This window comes from Macaca fascicularis, chromosome 11 (genome assembly GCF_037993035.2).
Source record: "Macaca fascicularis isolate 582-1 chromosome 11, T2T-MFA8v1.1".
NCBI classification, from domain to species: domain Eukaryota; kingdom Metazoa; phylum Chordata; class Mammalia; order Primates; family Cercopithecidae; genus Macaca; species Macaca fascicularis.
In genome coordinates this window covers 25100571-25114082 of record NC_088385.1, presented here as the reverse complement: position 1 = coordinate 25114082, position 13512 = coordinate 25100571, and the positions used below count along the sequence as shown (strand labels likewise).

Genomic DNA, 13512 nt, shown 5'->3' with positions numbered 1-13512 from the left:
CCCAGGAAGGAATAAATCTCCGCCAGCCTCCTCGCGCCTGGCTGCGGGTTAATATCCAACCAGTTAGAGAAAGACAAGGGTGACGGCAGCAGGGTGACAGCCCGGGCACACCGGCCGCGTGTCGAAGGGTCAGGATATTAGCCAGTCTCCGCCGCACTCAAGGACTGATATATTTCTACTGGCGGGGGCTGTTGTTTTTTATTGTCTGCCGTTATCTCCAGGGCACGAGTGAGGGGTGCGCGCTCTGGGCGAGTGTCGCGGCTCGGATCGGGTCGAAAGAGGCAATTTTGCGGGTGGGGGAGGGAGGGGGAGACCTTGATTTCCACCAATCCCCGGGCGTTTGTCTGCAAAGTCCAGGGCGCAGCGGAAGGCTGCGGCGCGCCGCTGAATTAACTGATGAGAGCGAGTTCTTTTCTTCTCCGGGAGGGGTGGAGAGCGAGGGTCCTGGCGGGCGAGGCGGAGGAGCCTGGGGCAGGATAGCGGTCCCGGGCCGCCGTGGAAATTTCCAAGGACTTGGCGCGGCGCAGAGAGCGCGTCTGGGGGGGTTGCCTGGCGGCGCAGTAGCGCGGGAGGCGGCGAAGGGCGCAGGAGCATCGCTTGGAAGGGGACAAGGGGACGCCACGGGCCAAATGTCTGGGAGAGAGCCGAGCCTTTTCCCGGACCCTCGCCGAGGGCGACCGTGATGCGGCAGAACCGGCCGGAGCGACTCGCCGCCACCGCTGTCTGCGCTCTCGGAGACCCCAGCGCCCGCCTTCTGCAGGGGAAGCGACCATGGCCATAGATCGTGACTTGCCCCCCAGCCACTTCCCCTAGAAAGAAATCCTTGGAAAAGTTGCATTTAAAAAAATCCTTGCGCTGACCTTTGGGGCCGACGGGGCAGAAGAAGCGTGCGTGCGTTTGCAAGCAAGAGAACGAAAGGTGTGTGTGCATGGGGGGCCGGCGGTGGGAGACCCTCCGCTGCCACTTCGCCTAGCTTTGTGCTGAGGCCCCGGCCCCCGCCCCTGGGACGCCGGGGCTGCGATGAGCCCCTGCGGGCGGGCCCGGCGACAAACGTCCAGAGGGGCCATGGCTGTACTGGCGTGGAAGTTCCCGCGGACCCGGCTGCCCATGGGAGCCAGTGCCCTCTGTGTCGTGGTCCTCTGTTGGCTCTACATCTTTCCAGTCTACCGGCTGCCCAACGAGAAGGAGATCGTGCAGGGTGTGCTGCAACAGGGCACGGCGTGGAGGAGGAACCAGACCGCGGCCAGAGCGTTCAGGTACTCCTGCCCTCGCGGCTCATCCCCTCTAGCGTCCTTTCCTCCCCTAGTGCAGAGGATAGGGTCACCGGCGAGGACCGCCTTGCACCGCCTCGCAGAGGCATCCCTTTCATCCGCTCTTCCGTGTCCTTTCCCTCCATTTGTGCCATTCCCAACCTGGAGACTTTAGTTAGGGTCCCTTCCCCACCCCTGACCCCCAGAGATGTGCAGACACTTGCTTTGCGCAGGTAAAGACTCGACGCATTTCTTCAGAAAGCGGAGTTTTATTTAACAATTTAAGGAAAAACAGAGGGAAGGAGAACCCAGGATAACTTAGTCTCTTGCACTTAATGAGAATCTATCTCTTGGGCTCTGCAGACATTTGAAGCTGTAGGGAACAAGAAGCAGGTAAAAGGCATCTCCCCGAGGTGAGGTGCACAGTTGGTAACATAAATCCCCAACGTCGGACACATGGCAGTGGACACACGGACGGATCCCGCAGCTTTGCGCAGTGTGCCCACAGCAAATGCATAGTACTGACTGACGTCCTACTAAGAGATGATACTGTGCAATTTTTGTGTTGAAACGTCAAACAACTTTCTAGTATTATTATCTCATCTTGTTGACCACAAATTGATTCTTCAGAAGGATGAGTAACTTCCCCCAAGGTCATTACTTTTGACCTGTGGGTGCTGGATTTTTCATCACTTAAAGCTTCAAAGCTCCCAGCTCTTTTTATTGGCTTAGACTGTGGATGCCTCTGGAAGATGGGAGATGTACTTTAAGTAGGCACCTGAAGTCAGAAAACAAACGAAATCCCCAAGCCAGGTTGGAAATCAGAACTCTGAGGATCACTCAGAGGTTGTAGATCCGCTTCCTTTCCGGGAATTTTAGATTGAATGTCTAAAAATAAGTTACGGCAGCAGGGGTTGTGTAGTTAGATTGAGGGAAGGCAGAGCTGCTTCCCCTTCCTCTCCACCTCCCCGGGCATGTTGAGGGAACATACGGGTGCTTCCACCACTGCGAGGTGCCCCTTTCACCTTTAGTCCCTGGGGCTGAAGATGCTGCCGTTGGCTTCTTCCTGTGATTGTAGTGGTCTGGGTGGTTGGAAATGCTCCCCTCTGCTCTGCAGAGAATCTTTCTAATCAGTGCAGGGGCAGGTGAGTTCTCATGTAAACATTTTTTCACTACAGTTATTTACAAATATTCAGGAGCATCTATACATTTTTAAAAACTTTTTAAACATATGGTTTCCTTCTCCTTCTGAGGCCTCCTCCTGGAAAGAGGGTTAAAAAGATAACAGAGCCAATTTGTTTAGAGGAAGGCAACTGCATTCTCCTTGGAAGGCAGGATTTTCCTTCTGTTTTTTTAGAACTCTACCATCATTGAATTTAAAAATAACTCCACTCTTTCTAAAAGTATATAAGGGTTAATTTTTTCTTTCCTTCACAGTATTGATTGTGGGACTCAAAAGCAGGCACAGGCATCACATCCAGCAATTATTTTCCCTAAAGACAGAAAGCACTTTCATTTCAAGTGATCTAAGGAAATGAGTTAAGAACTTCCCATTGGTTTGCAGTGAAAGAGTCTATTTTTTTAATATAGGAGGAGGAATAATGAAGCCCTGTTAGAGGATAGATTTCTTGTTAGAGGACACAATCAAGTGGAAAATGCTTCATATTCTGAGAAACACAGGCTGATAGTTTCTGAGACACATTTGTTCCTTGCTTTCTGTAGCCTGGAGTAATCTTCAGTGTGTTTGGATGTTATTTGGTCTGGTCTTTATGTGCAGGGAATTACTTATTAAAATCCATACACTATAAAAACGACCTAAACACATATCCCTCAAAGTTAGTGGCTGTAAAACCATGTAAAAGGCACCATTGCTTATTGAAATAAGTTTGAGCTTCAGAGTAGAATTCTGAATTTGTACACTGAGTATGCTGTGACTAGATAAACAGCAGAGAATCTTTGGCAAGTTACTATATTTTTCGAGTCCTGGCTTTCTTGTTTATCTATATTGCAGAGTTGTTAGAAGGCTTAAATTTTTAATAAAAACTGATGCCAAGGATCTGGTACATTGTGTACCCAGAAAATGGTTGCTTTATAATTGTTATAAATTATAATTTCTAGTATATGTTACAACATAAATAAGGAAATCTGGTCAGCCCATGAGAATTTGGAATGTTTCTCCTGCCAGATTTACAGGTAAACATTATTGGTCCTTACCCCTCTCCCCAACCACATACACTTATGCTAATGAACAGGGACAAGACATTTTGAAAGGTAGGAGAAGTTTCATAGCTTGAGTTAATTATTTTTTTACATGTGCATTTAATGTTCTTTCACATTTGGATTGTTAGTATATGGCAGTAGTGTTTATTTGTTAAATATTAGACCGGTCAGTCAGAAGCCATGATCATGTTAAGGAGATACAACTTTGACAAACAAGCATCTGTTTTTCTCTAGTCTGAAACATCTTCTGCATAAATACGAATATATGCACACAAATGCACAAGGTGCACTTATATGTAGAGTTTTATGTGAATTTATTCACAAATCATGGAATGGTGTCATATATGTGTAAAAATATATATGTATATACATATGTAAATACAAACATTTGCAATCAGTCAATTGACCGATATTTCATGAGTGACTACTCTGCATCAGATACGTGTTAGGCCTTAGGGGATTGCAGTGAATAGAATGGATAGATTGCCTCCTCTAACAACTTGCCTCCTAGTAGAGGATGATTGACACACAATTAAATAAATACAATGACAACATACGGTTAAATTGTATGAAGAGAAAAGAGAGTGTTTCCCTATGTTTATAAACACCAAAATTTAGGATTTTATTTTGCCCTCTGTGCTTCCATTTACTTTCGTAATTTTCTTCTTCTTCTAGCTCAGTACTTGATATGTACTGAATTCTCGGAGGAGAACCTTGTCAAATTGCATAGGAGATGGCAGGAAGAAAGTAAGAAAGCTGTAAGAGTTTTGAACAGAACAGGAAGTTTTCCTAATGTTTATGTGGTGATAGAAAGATAAAGGAATCAATAGAACTTATTATAGAAACTTTCTTAATTCTTGTTGCTTTTGATTAAGTGATATTGTGGGAAGTGCCAAACCAAAGTAGTGTTTGTTTCTTCCTTCAGATCCTCACCCATTTCATTTGCTCCTCAGAAATGAACCTGAACTCAGAATTTATGTGCACGGCTTTATTCTTGGCACCTGACATGGTAACAATAATAGTAACAATTAAACTAGCAAGTTAGTAGGTGCTTATTATCTGCCTGACACTATGCTAGTATGTATTGTCTCATTTAATCCTCATAAGAATCTTGTATAAATGGATATATCATTATCCACTTTTATGAAAATGAACATGCCCTGGTCTTCAAGGGAGTTGCTATAATCCCATGGAAGAGACAGATAATGTATATAATTAACTAACTGGAAACAGGGCCATCAAAGAGAGGAAACATAGCAGAGTGAAAACGTTATGGATTTGGGAGCTGTCAGAACATGGTTGGAATTCTGGCTGTATCCCTTTCCAGTTGTGCAATCATTGGTAAGTCCAACACTCAGAGCTTTAGTTCCTCGATTTGTAAATTGGGGCTTGTAAGAATGTCTTACAAGTTTCCGGTGAAAACTACATGATAGCATATAGACAGCACCTGGAATGATGCTTGCCACCTATCTCTGTTTAATACGTGATTGTTGTAACAACAGAAACACCAGTGAATGCTGGGGACGTTCCCACAACATGACATTTAATTCTACTGAAGGGAGGGAAATCGGGTTTCAGAGAGGAGGTGGTGCTTGGAGTAAGCCTCCAAGGATGGTAGGGTGGCATCGTGGTAAGAGGTGAGGATAGAAGTATATGCCAGGCAGAGAGAACAGCAAAGATCAAGGCGGAGAGATTTAGGAGTGCCTGGTGTGTTTACTGTATGGAAAGTTATTAAGTCACCCATGGAGACCACCATAGAAAAGTAGGCTGGATGGTAAGACGAAGCCAGGATTTTTTGAATGTATTTAAGGTGTGGCTCATTAGAAATGGACAAACATCAAGGATCTAATGGTACTGGCTGCGTGTTAGCTATCAGCAGAGATGGCACATCACTGTTACCAGTGGGTTTGGGGAATAGAATAGAGGTTAATACAGTGAAGTGGTTGTTTTGAAAATTCTATCGACTCATTGGGTGGTAACCATTACTCTAAGCAGTCAAGTTCTTTCTTTTTCAAAATTCTGAACAAACGACTACTTTCAGCAGTTCCACCTTTATGTGGCCTCTTTTATTTCCCTATTTTTGAATAGGGATGTTAAAAGCTCTGAAATTTCCATAATTGTCCTGGTGGCAGGAGAAGGGCATTGGGAGTGGAGGGGATGAACGTAGGTGCAGCCATCTGTACGGATAAAATGTAAGTTTGGTGTTTGAAAGTTGGAGATTTATGGAATTCACTTTGAAAAGGTAGTTTAGGAAAAAGAGGGTTTAATAAGTTTTGGTGCTCAAGAAAATAGGCTACAGTTATGTTGTAAATTTACAAATGTGGAAAAAAATCTCATCAGCAATCATCGCAATAGCAAAAATCAATCACTAACATTTATTGGATACATAAGATATACCAGGCCCAGGTCTTAGCACTTATATATGTGTTTTCCCCCAAAGCAACCTTATAAAGTAGGTTTGTGTATGTTCCTGGTTTTACAGATGAGGATATGGAGGTTTAGAGAGATCCATGAACAAAATGATGGAGTTTGATTTCCAACCTGGAGCTATTTAATTCTAAACCTCATGCTTGTTCCCTGCTAATTTTGGATAAATGAAGCAATGCTGTATACATTTCTCTCATGATTTGGCTCTGATTACTTCTCCAATGTCATCTTTCATCAGTTTTTCTTTTTATTCTTTGCTAATATTGGAATAATTACGGTTCCTGAAATAGGCCAGGCTATATTGGGTTTGCTCGAGCCATCTCCTCCACCTGGAATGACTTGACTTTAGGCCACATCTTCCTGCCTTTCACCTGGCCAGTTCCTTCTCATCTATTGACAGTGCATTACAGTGCTTAAGAGCAAAGGTTCTGAAGTCAGCTGTGTTCAAATCCTGATTCCATCACTTGCTGTGTTGTTGAGCAAATCAGCCTTCATTGCTCATTTCTCTATCCGTAAAATGAGGCTTCTTAAAGGATTGTTCTAAGAATTAGAATAGATAATGTGTTTAAAATGCTTAGAACTATTTCCAGCATATAATTAATGCTCAGACTTATTAGTTCTCCTCAAGGTGGCTTCCCTTACTCCTTCCTCCCTTCCCAGGCTGTGCTTAGAAGCTTCTCCTCTCTGTTGTCTTTATACCATGCACATATGATTATAATCCTTTCAATTATTCTAAATACCTACTACTCTGTGTCTACCACTATTACTATAGGATAGGAGATGCTGGGTCTGTAGCTGTGAACTGAACAAAATTTTTACTTTCTTGGAATTTATAGGATAATGATGACAGACAGAAAATAAACAGAGAAATATACAAATGACTGGTAGTGACAGGTGCATTAATCATGATGTATTAAAAATATGAGTGCACTTGCCTGCCTTCCCTGCTAAATTTTAAGTTTCTCACAGACAGGAACTGTGCCTCATTCATAGTTGCATTCCCAGAGCCCAGCATGGTCCCTGGTACACTACATTTTGCTTAGATATTATGTGAATGAATGTTTAGGAAGGTGTGGAACCAGATAGCCACCCAATCGGTCAACAGATATTTAATGAGACCTACTGTGTGTCCAGCACGCTGTTCGGCAGTGTAGCAGATCAGAGGAGTAAGCATCCTTTATATTCTCAAAGAGCTCTTACTCTAGAGCAGAGGTTCTTAGTTTCAACCCTCCTGACATTTTAGGCTGCATACTGCTTTGTTGTGGAGTGCCGTCCGGGCACATTGTAGAATGTTTAGCAGCATCCCTGGCGTCTGTCCACTAAATGAGACAACTAACTATGTCTCCAGAGTTGGCAAAATACCCCCTGGGGGGAAAAGTGCCCCTGACTGAGAACCACTGATATGCAGGAACAAAATCTGCCCAATCGACAGGATTTAAGAAACCTTGAAAGTATGCGTAATTAAGAACTAAAATTGGAAACTACAGTATAAATGCTTTGACTGTTTAGAGAAAGGAGCTGTCTCTGCGGGCTCAAGTTGTTGGAGAAGGCCTCCTGGAAGAGGACTGAGTGAACTGTACTTGACAGATAGGTCTTGGTTAGGGAAAGGTCAGGAGAGGGGAGGCGTTTTAGGGTATTTATATAAGCAACCGTCTCTGTTCAAAGTATATATAAGAGCTGTTTAAGATTTTCATGAATGTTCCCCTTAATCCCTGGTGAGAGGGGTCCATGCTCTGTGCGCTATACTTTAAGGGGCCACATCCTTCTTTTTCTCTGGTTTCACCCTTTCTCAATGAGGCAGGGTGTTAATGGGACCTTTCTAGACCCTGAAATTTCCTGCCCAAATGACCCCAGTCTACTTCCACAGCCTGCCTGCCTGCGTGGGGCATTTTCCCCAATCTTCTTCCTGAGAGTGGCTTGCCCCCTGGTGTGTACAATCCTAGGCCACACATCAGAGAGGACAAGGGACGGCTAAGGGACAGCTCTTTGAGGGAGACGTTGTGGAAGGAACTTTGATATGGGGCTGTGGAGCCGACATACGCACGTAGTATAGGCTTGCCCTGTGTCCCCAGGTTGCAGGACCAAACTTCCTGGATTTCAGGAGTCTAAATGTGAATCTGGCATTCCCGATTGTTTTGCAGGTTTATTTTTCCAGGGAGGAGAACAGAACATGTTTTATCGGTTTGTTGGTTTGATGATAACTTCTCAATATTAGATACAGTTGTACTTTTGTTCTCTGCCTTGCAAATGGAGGTGGCTGGAGAGTTTTGGTCTGTACTGTATAATCAATACTCAAGTGAAAAATTATACTGGGTTTTTTGTAACTTGGGAGTCTATCAGTCTTCATCTGAGAGCAGAGTGTTTTAGGAAACTAGTTGGATCAATTGAATAATTATGTAAGTCAGTATAGAGTGTGGTCAGTTAGTCTTTTGACAAAGTTGTGAGTCATCTTGGAAATAATGATACTACACATCATTAATGCACTCTCTCATGATGGATTTGATAGACTTCTGGTAAAATAATCTATTTTAGCTTCTCATTCTGACCTGGCTCTATCAGGAGCGGTGTGACCTTGGGCAAGTTACTAACCTCTCTGTACCTTTGTTGCATCATCTGAAAGATGAGTATCATGGGCTAATCTACTTCATAGGTTTGTGATGATAATTAAATCAGATAACAAATGTAGAATCCATAGCCATCCTCACCTGGCTGGGTGGGATGACAGGAAGCTTGTTCTCACCTGGAAAATGTCTGGACTTTGGAGTCCCAGAGATCAGGATCTTATCTTGGTTCTGTCATTTATCAACCTTGTGACATTGAAAAATTTACTCGGTCTTGCTGAGCCTTAGCTGCAGGTGGCAATAGTTACCTTGAGAGGATTAGTTGTTGGATAATTGCTAATTATTAGTCCATAATGAGGAGAAAGTCCATGCCTTTGGACACATTCTGTGCCTATTAATTGCACTTCCTGTAAAAGAATATCTGACAATGAAATGTGACCTTGTGACACACCCTCTTTTTTCACAGAATTAGTGCTGAGGGTGCTGTACTGTGGCCTGAAAAATTTTATGGAAGACAGCAGAGCCCAGCAATCAATCAACTGATTTCAATCATTTATTCAACCACGTTTCCTGAATGTCTACCATGTACCAGTTAGGTGCGGCAATACAGTGATGAATACAAGAATGTGGTCCTAGATTTGATAAAATTTATAATCTAATTAACAGCAGTTCTTCCATATCTGTGGGTTTGTTTTCCGTGGTTTCAGTTGTCCATGGTTAATTTGGTCCAACAATATTAAATGGAAATTCCAGAAATAATTCATAAGTCTTAAGTTGTGCTCTGTTTTGAGTAGTGTGATGAGATCTCGCTTTGTCCCACTGCATCTTGCCTGGGATGTGAATCTTCCCTTTGGTCAGCGTCTCCACACTGTTGATACTTGCTGCCCATGAGTCATTTAATATCCATCTTGGTTGTGGGATCACCATGCTTGTGTTCAAGGAACACCTATTTTACTTTACCAATGGCCCCAAAATGCAAGAGTGATGATGCAGGTATATTGTTATAATTGTTCTATTTTATTATTGCTATTATTGTTAATCTCTTACTGTGCCTAATTTATAAATCAAATTTTATCATAGGCATGTATGTATAGGAAAAATAGGAAAACACGGTATACAGGGCTTGGTACCATCTGAAGTTTCAGACATCCACTGGGGGTCTTGGAATGTGTCCTCCACAGATAAGAGGAGATTCCTAGTTTCATTCTTTAAATCAGTAAGGAACTGAGTAACATGGGGTTCCAAGTCTTACAGTTTGACTGTTTTGGATAATGATAATGAGCTTTGAAGGAATCGATTTTTTCCTCTTTCTGTTGAACTGTGTTCTAGCTATGGCATTGCATGAGAAGGAAGCAGCCAAGACCGTAAGAGCTGTGTCACTCCAATTAGGTGCCAGGAGGAAGTGGAAATGAATTCAGAACCACACATTCTCCATTTTTCAGATCTTAAACACAGAAGACACTACCAGAGATTTCCAGGTGACCACAATGAGAAAAGGGCCTTTTGTCCCACTATGTCTTGCCTAGGATGTGAAATCTTTAGTTTGTTTCCATTATTGATAAAATAAACATATATAGTGATTTTATGATTTTATGTTCCCCATGTTCATTTAAATAATTCATAGTGTTTATTATTTGTCTGATTTTGGAAAGAATACATATTTACTATAGAAAATTTTTAAATATAATAAAAAGAAGAAAAAGCCTGCTCAAATTCCCTCACTCAGAAGTACTCATTGTAAACAGTCTCTTTTATGTATGTTTGTTTGTATGTGTGTATTTCTAAATTGTATGTATTTTGTATATTTAATTTTATATCCTCTTTTATTCACTCAAAATTATACCTTTAGTATTTTCTCATATAATTAATTTTTAATTTACAAACTTATGAAAAAATAGCTTTATAATTTTTTATTTTGGAAAAATAATTATTTATTTTCCAAGTATTACCATAAAAATACTTTTAAAAAGATTGTTTATGCTGCTGACAAATTTACATTAGACTTTTTTTCTTTAATGATTTCTTCATATGTATTTGTTGTATAGCTGAGCATAGGAAATTAAAAAGCCTCTTTAAAGATCTGTACTTTCTCAAGGTTGACATTTAAAGGATAAAAGCAACACTATTTTCATTTGTAAAATTAATTGACATTTAACAAACATCGCTAATATTTTGGTTTATGTTCTTCTGGATCATTCAATGCCAATGTGTGTATAAATGAAACAAAAATATAATGAATTTGACGGTACATTGCAAATATTTTTCTAGTAGTAGTATATGCAGTCTACATTATCTCTTCTAAAGACTCTAAGATTTTCTATTGTTAGGATAGATACAAATTTATTTAATTAATCTACTGTTATTGGATATTTATGTTGCAATTTCTCACTTTTATGAATAATTATGTGGTGACCATCCTTTTGTGTACATCTTAAACACGTGCTTATAGCTTTCTAGAATTAATGTTTTCACATTTTAATTTGAAGTGCCAATTCTTTTTTTTTTAAATCTTTTTAAAATTTTTGGTCCTTGAGTTTATTCGCTTAAAATGAATGCTACTACAAGCATTTCTTCCGTACCATTAAACATTAGCCCAGACATACATTTCAAAGTTTGCATAATTTTCTGTCATATGAATATCATTAAATGTATTTAACCAATGATCTTTGTCCGAAATCTAGTTTATTTACTATTTTATGATCATGAATAACACTGTCATTTCATGACTTTAAGTTGACTTAATTCTATGTTGGTTTTTTTCTTTCCTTTTTTTTTTTCAACTTTTATTTTAAGTTCAGGGGTACATGTGCAGGATATGCAGATTTGTTTCATAGGTAAACATGTGCCATAGTGGTTTACTCCACATATCATCCCATTACCCAGGTATTAAGCCCAGCATTCATTAGCTATTCTTCCTGATGCTCCTCCTTCCCTCACCCCACCCCCGACAGGTGTGGTGTTGTTCCTGCCCATGTGTCCATGTGTTCTTATCGATCAGCTCTCACTTATAAGTGAGAACATGCGGTGTTTGGTTTTCTGTTCCTGGGTTAGTTTGCTGAGAATAATGGCTTCCAACTCCATCCATGTCCCTGCAAAGGATATGATCTCATTCCTTTTTATGGCTGCATAGTATTCCATGGTGTATATGTGCCACATTTTCTTTATCCAGTCTATCATTGATGGGCTTTTGGGTTGATTCCATGTCTTTGCTATTGTGAATAGTGCTGCAGTGAACGTATGCATGCATGTATCTTTATAATGAAATGATTTATATTTCTTTGGGTTTATACCCAGTAATGGGATTACTGGGTCAAGTGGTATTTCGGCCTCTAGGTCTTTGAGGAACTGTCACACTGTCTTCCACAATGGTTGAACTAATTTACACTCCCACCATCAGTAAACACCAATTCTTACATTTGGCATCTTTGGTTGTTCATAGAGAATCTTTGGCTTTGGCTAAGTGCAGATTTGGGGTTTTTCCCTCTTTCAGTGTGCATAGTGATTGCATAAATAGCAGACATACTGTGACTGTTAAATTAAATGATAAAATTTCCCTTAGGTGGATTTACAATAGGTCAGGCAACAAAAAAAGATCCCCATACAACTGGATATGTACAGTGGCAGGTAAACCCTTCATTCGGGATTGCAGAGACCCAGCTATGAGGAATTTATGTAGCACAGTGGTATATGTGCTTTTATTTTTCATGATTATCCTCTCCATTACAGTACAGTTGATAATTAGCATGGTGTTTTATCTCCATTTAAAAAGCCGTAGATTTCTTTCTTCTAGGACTTAAGCAATTAAATAAAACTGTGATTTTAAAAGGAAAATGAACTTTTACTTCATAATAAGGTAGAGATTTCAAGGTAAAAGAAAAGTGTCCTAGATAAAATGGAAATATTATGTTTAACAACTCTAATTTTAAGATTTTCCTATTTACTAAAATAAAACGTCCTCAGCATGAATCTGGAGCAGATCGTACCCACCTGGTGAAGGGTGGAGGTGTCGTAAAAAGGCACAAAAATTCCATGATAATATTTTGTTGGGTCAATATTTTGGAGGTCAGGTGTTGGTGATTGCAATGACATTGCCAGATATCATCTGTATTGTGTCCTTCTGCTCCCTTGCACCTGTGTGAAATGGCTCTACATACCGTTGCTTTGGTGCTTTGGGGCTAGAAATGAAGTCTTGTTGATATTTGTCTGTCTCAAGTCCCTGGTCACAGCCTTACTAAATGTCTAATGAGTATTGGATGAATAAAAACATCAGATTGTCTGAAAGACTGGTAGACAGCTGTCTGAATACCTTTTAGGGGCAGTTTCATTTATTGTCTATTATTAAGACTCTAGGCTCTAAATAGTCACTACTAATTCATTTATTCACTCCTTCATTCCTTTATTCAACAAATACGTATTCGATGCCTTCTATGTGCCATGCACAGTGCTAGGTACTGAGAACAGAGTGATAAACCAAGAGGATGCGGGCCTTCCCCCATACAGCAAACAAGCACGCGGCACACATTGGGAAAGAAGCAGCAACATTCTCCAGTCTCTCCACTTCTTTATATGGAAGGAAAAACAAACACAGGTTTGCCTTAACTTTTCAGAACTTAGCTGTGTCTGTCTGTGTTTGATTCAGTCCAGAAAGGGCCCAAATCGCCACTCTGGTCCATTCAGTGTGGTGCCTGAATCATGGCTGCGATGCCAGAGGTTTCCATCTAGTTCAGTGGTATGATCTCTTTGGACTCTTGCTAACCTATGCAACATGTGAAATGCTGGAGAGGAAAGGCACTTTAAAACCTTGCTGAAAGATACATGAGCTCATGGGGGAACACAAAGCTCAATTACTGGTAGAATCAAAGAGACAGAGGCAGGCTGGCTTGGATGGGCATTGCTCACTTTGTAAGCAGCTGTTCTCAACTCAACCTGCCACCCTGCAATAGCCAAGAGGAGGAAGTGGAGGGGCCGGCAGAAAGGCTCTCTGGTGAGCTGAGTCGGTAGGCAGTGAGCTGAGTCTCGATTTGGGGTAAAAACACAGTCGCTTTATTGTTTCC

The 13512-nt window shown here is 41.2% G+C and overlaps 1 protein-coding gene across 3 annotated transcripts in view; it reads left to right on the top strand.

Moving 5' to 3' along the window:
- The first annotated feature begins 398 nt into the window (after positions 1-398).
- The window catches only part of ST8SIA1 (ST8 alpha-N-acetyl-neuraminide alpha-2,8-sialyltransferase 1), a 135562-nt gene continuing 122448 nt past the window's right edge, over positions 399-13512 (top strand). For all 3 annotated transcript variants that reach the window (XM_074006375.1, XM_074006377.1, XM_005570352.5), the window contains exon 1: positions 399-1256. In XM_074006375.1, the coding sequence (XP_073862476.1) occupies positions 1021-1256 (236 nt within the window). In that variant the 5' untranslated portion in view covers positions 399-1020. The remainder of the gene's footprint in view (positions 1257-13512) is intronic.